Source organism: Phalaenopsis equestris, unplaced genomic scaffold (assembly GCF_001263595.1).
Source record: "Phalaenopsis equestris unplaced genomic scaffold, ASM126359v1 Scaffold225676, whole genome shotgun sequence".
Taxonomy (NCBI): Eukaryota; Viridiplantae; Streptophyta; class Magnoliopsida; order Asparagales; family Orchidaceae; genus Phalaenopsis; species Phalaenopsis equestris.
Window position 1 is genome coordinate 5,378 of NW_018243714.1, and position 5,815 is coordinate 11,192.

Consider the following 5,815-nt stretch of genomic DNA (forward strand, 5'->3'; position numbering starts at 1 on the left):
TTCTTAAAATTACAGCAACTGGATTTGCTAACATAGTAAATGCATCAAATTCATGAATATTGGCTACTTTTTTAAGATTTACCCTCTCAGAAGGCCATTAAAATAGAAGGTCATTGAAAATTTTTTTTAGTCATTTCTTCAGTTAAAGCATAAGCGTCATGAAATGGTTTCGACATTAATGAACCATCAGCAGCGACGTCGATAATAGATCAAAGAGACCCAGCTAATCCATTATAAAAAGTTTGCGGTATTAAACAATCTGGTATAACATGGTGTCAACATTTTCTTAAGAGTTCCTTAAATCGTTCACATGCTTCATAAATAGATTCCCCCTCAAACTGATTAAAATATATAATATCATTATAATATCATTTCTAAGTTTATGGTAGAAAATATTTAGCAAGGAATTTTTGTGTTAAATCATCCCAAGTTTTGATAGATCCAAGTGCTAAAAATTTGATAGATCCAAGTGCTAAAAAGATCCAGGTGCTAACAAATTCAACCACATATTAGCTTTATCTCTCAGTGAGAAAGTAAATAATTTAAGTCTTGTGGCATCATCTGATACACCATCGTATTTAAATGTAGCGCATAATTCTAGAAAATTGGTAATATTTAAATTTGGATTTTCAGTTGGTGATCCCCCAAACTGATTATTTGATATCATTTGGATAATAGCAGGTTCAAGCTCAAATTAATTAGTCACTATAGTAGGTTTTTGAATACTACAATGAAGTTCATCTACCGTAGGGTTGGCATAATCTCTTAATGGTCTAAATTCTTGATGAATTTCAGCATTTTGATTATTTTAATCTGCCATTTCTGTAATTTTTTTCAGATTTTTCAAAATTTTTAATTTTTCTGCTTTTTCTGATTTTCTTAACAATTCTTTCTGATTCAGAATCGTAAGGCACTAGTCCTTCAGAACCTGAACTACGCATACACTAACAATAAAATAAAATAAAATAAAACACACAAAAATACTTTATAAATAAAATATTATAATAAGATAATCCTACAATAACTCTTAAAGTTTAATAAGACTTTCTAAAATAAAAATTTGCTTTCAGTCAATCTCTGACAATGACGCCAAAAACTTGATCCTTACTATTTATATTTTACTGTTTATATGCAACAGTATAACAATGTATTTGATTATATTTTTCACTTATCTTTCCTTACTTTGCAACTATATCAAAAGCTTGATCCTAGAGAAAATAAGAATTTAACTTTTTAACTTAATATATATTGGGATACTATGCAAGTATACGTATCGTTATCAAGTAATATAAGACTTTTTGATTAAGCCCCAAATATCGAACCCACAGGGATTGTTCACAGTATGCAATATATAAAGTAACAAACTTTCTACTTTAAAAAGACAAATACTTAAACTATAATTTTTATCGCAGGAATAAAATTTACACTCTTTTTGGTATTTTTAATGTTTGAAAATGAAATAAAAACTTATTAAAGATAACTTGAGTTTATGTAAAAAAAGCATTGAAAACGAAATATCTTTCTCCTTATCATGAATCAGTAATAAGTAAATGAATTTTATTGTGGAAATATTCAAATTGTGTTGTGTCAAATAGGAGCAATATTATTCTTTACCCTTACTAGAGATGCTATAAAAAACATTGGTTAATTTAAAGTTTGAATAGTTCTGAAGACCGATTAGGCGTGGAAGATTCTAGCTCTCACTCTAGAGTTCCCTTGGTTCCCACCACCTGGGAGCTAACATCTCGTATCAAAACCTAAAACAATAAACCAAGTTTGGCTTTTTAGCCTGTCACTCTAAAGTTCTCTAACTCTACACCCTTCAAGATTATTTCCCTATTTATTTGCACTCAATCATATGAACTATTTTCTCATTCATATAATCTCATGTGATTCTTTCTAATTGTTGACTGAGACAATACCATCTCGGTTCTTACATGTTCTCACAACAAATTTTAACATCTAGATAGGCCAGATCATGAAGTAAAAGAAGTGCATGGAATTAAATCATCACAACTTCTTCCAACATTAAAGATTAATACTCTCGACAACTTCTATCCAACACTTTAATTACTTATCATTTTAAGGAGAAAGATAAAGAAAACCACTCAGAATTCATGGAGAAAATAAAACCACACTTTAGTTTAAAAGTAGAAATCATTGTCAAACCAACAAGAAGTTTTGATTAAAAATCAAAAGTAGTTTCAAACAAAGATACAAATATATCTCAAATCCTCCACCAAACTTTTGAAGTTCTTTTGAATCTTTTCTCTCTTACAACACTCTTAACTCTCAAAATAAAACTAAAAATAAAAGGAAAAATAAATTTTTGGTGCCTAAAATTTTCTCTAAAAGCTTCTTCAAGAACTTTTCAAAACTCTTCAGGACCCTTCTAAGAGTCTCAACTTCCTTCTTTTATAATTTTCAAACAGGTGACTTGGTATCTCTTTAAAATGTGTCATGATTTGATGTATTTACCAGGGGATGCCTCCTTTCACAAGTCCTTTAATTATATTTTCATCCTTGGTGATTATAACCACCCATTTTAGCCAATAGGTTCCTCAAATGTCCCTTCAAAATTTGTCAAAATGAATTAACTTGCCAAGTAATTGTCACTATCGCTTAAGCGCGGCGCCTCTAGGGCTTAGGCGAGGTCTTCTCTATTTCACCAGCGCGTCGGCGCCAAAATGCTTTTGCACCATTTTTGCATTTTTTTCCTCTAAATTTGATCCTTTTTTGCTCTTTTTAGCATATTTCACATTTTTACTTATGCCTAAAATAAAACCATACAAAAACCTTCCATTAAAGCGTGACATCTCAAAAATAAGTATAAAAATGTGTCTAAGAGCACTATATATTTTACGTGTATCAACTATATATTTTAGGTGTATCAGGGCTCAGTGTCAAAAATTTGCAGGGAGAATGCATTCTCTGGCTAGAAATAGACTTCCATTCTCCTCCCTAGTTGGTTGATCCTCAGTGTGGACCCAGTAATGTCTTGATACAATGATCCTTCAAGTCGTTCGACCCCTTGAATCATCAATTGGCCTTGATGTTTAGGTGCTCGATAATTTGGTTCTGGTGCCAACTTGTGCCCTCTTCTCTAATATAGATTGGGTTAATTATTCTGTTTGTTTCGCTATTCATCCTAGAGATTCTTAAATTTGTTATTGCATGAGTTGTCAAACGAACTCCATGTTCGAAGTTTCTCGCAAGTGGGTTCCTTCTTTGTGACGTGTCGCTCTCATTGTTGACTGAATGATTTCACACTCACTACACCTTATAAGATTAATCCAAAAATATCTTGTGGATCACATCCAAGTAACAAAGCGTTGAATGGATGAGAGGAATGAATAAAAAAATGAGAGAGAAAAGTGAAATGCACAATGATAAAGTTTTCTCATAATAGATTCAATAATCCCTTATTGAAGAGATGACCCCAGATCATAGGTGGTGTCTTATAAGTTACATATTTGTTTCTATTTTAATATGAATATTACAAGTGATTAATACACCATTATAACTTTACATATTTATAACTGCTTCCGGGATGTTTTTATACTCATAACTGTCGTTGACATCATTTGATATTCATAACTGTTCGAAGTGAGGTCTTAATGATTCACTATTATTATCATTTGGTTGTCCTATAATCGTTCGGTCCACTTAAAGGTTAGCTAGAAGATCTTCGTTCGGTAATTTTGAGAAAAAAAACTACTATGAAGACCTTATTGCTCTGGTGAACTTAAACCATTAGGCAAAAGATGTGTTACCATAATCTGACTGGCAGTTCTCCTTCGAACAATGTCTTCATAGAGAATATTGTATGACAACTTGCAATCTTTGTGAAGAATCCCAGAATTGTTTGAAGGAATTGACCACGCCTTGATGTCCCTCAGATCAAGTGTATAATGTTCTTTCATTCAGTTGCACTTTCCTTTGGTCGGCCAAAGGTTCCCGACTGAATGACACAAAGCTTGACTCCTCTACTTTTGACCATCTCAATGTGATCCTTTGGTATCTCCTTATCGAGATCCATCAAACTTTTTCATGATTTGTGCAGTCATAAGTACAATATGGGAGGAAAATACAGCATGAAAGCTAAGAAAGATTGTAAAGATAAACAAGAAGCAAGTTTAGTTAAAAGTTTCATCTTTGAAGGAAAGAGAAGGCAGCTGCAGCTAAGCAAGAAACAAAAAATTCAGGTGATTTAAATACGCGACAGTCCAAGCAACAATAAAAACTATTGGCATGAAAGGAAGAAAAAGAATGCAATCATACCACGTGAACCATCCAAGAGATTCAAAGAACTAATTAAACAAGACAGAAAAAAAATCCTCGTTATGGACAAACTAAGCTAAATCTGCCCACAGAAACGGTATGGATCAATTGATTGGCACCTGCCTAGTCCGTCCTCCAAACCACAAAAAAAATTTGAGCAAATCATGTCCATAACCATAAATGAAAAGAAGAAAAACAAAAAAACATATTGGAAGCACAAAACATAATTAGCTCAGTTCTAGAACAATAATACAATCGTCTATTTCTCTCAGAAGCTCCACATACAATCTAACTCATTACTCCCTACCTTCCGATAAAGATCAAACGGCCACCCGCCAATCTCACACTCTGTCACCGGAGGCGCAGGCGCAGCCGCTGAAGACAGAAAGAACGGATTCCGTGGATTCTCCTGAAACGATCTTACGCTAGGAAACGCCTGCCCACCGCAGGCAATAGCCCCGGGGCCGGGATAGTTAGAAGTGGCCACTGTGGAGAAGCAGGGCACGTAATGCCTTTCCATGCTTGTGAAGGAGTTCTCTTGTTCGCCGGTGAGGGGTAAAGTGGGCATGTCTTTGCACACGGAGCCGGCGGTAAAGATGCCGGAGGAGATGGCGGTAGCCGTGGCGAAGCCGCCGCGTTGCTTTTTAACTCCGCCGGTTTTTTGGAAAACCCTTGAGATCACCCACTCGTCCTGTTCATGCATGCATGAAAAAAGCTCAGAGACTTTAGCATGGGACGCTAGCTCACTGAATTTCGATATAAATAAATAGAGATTTTTATAAATGACAAACAATTTTTATGAATTTACATATCTTGTTCTTAAACTTCAACCTTTAAAAATGTCACAGTCAATAAAAATTATATTTTGATTTATAAAAATTTAAAAAATAATATTTTGATGTGATATGAAAGATTTAAGCGATAATGAACATAAAGTAAATCTTAGGATAGTGTCAGATATGTAATGCATAGAAATTGGAAGGGAATGCATGTAAATACCCCCATAAGTAAGGCATTATGTAAATGTGATGAATCACATATTGCAATGAATAAAATATCAAATATTTAAAGTAAATTCAAAAGTGGAACATAAATATGAGCCGATCTACTTTATGGTACTCCCTAACAGTTGCACTAAAAACTCAAAACATAAGATTTTAGATGGTCCGAACAATAGGAAGTTAATTATGTTTTTAGGTTAGGATTTGATTTACAAATAGAACAAAAGTAGTTAATTTTCTAAAACCATTATTTTCAAGCATTATTTTCATTAAAAAAATTAAAAATAAAAATCCAAGAACATCATATGCTGTTGAGAAGAAATATTGCCCTCAAAGAGATGACGGTACCGCGAACAACTAAGTAGGGCTGTCAAAATCTTTAAGAAGCTCCTGTTCGATTTGTTCGATAAGTTAACGAGTCGAACACAAACACCTTTTTTGTGCTCGATATATAAACGAACTGAATACAAACAAAAGTTTATTCGTTCGTGTTCGTCTCGTTTTGACTCGAAATACTACCCATATATATATAT

At 33.4% G+C, this 5,815-nt stretch overlaps 1 protein-coding gene across 1 annotated transcript; it reads right to left on the reverse strand.

The window, feature by feature from the left end:
* Positions 1 to 4,588: 4,588 nt before the first annotated feature.
* Positions 4,589 to 4,972, reverse strand: LOC110037839 (the record flags this gene model as incomplete). Its single annotated transcript, XM_020742567.1, has 1 exon — positions 4,589 to 4,972. A coding segment is annotated over one exon (384 nt), but the record flags the coding sequence as incomplete, so codon positions are not given.
* Between the last annotated feature and the right edge of the window lie 843 nt (positions 4,973 to 5,815).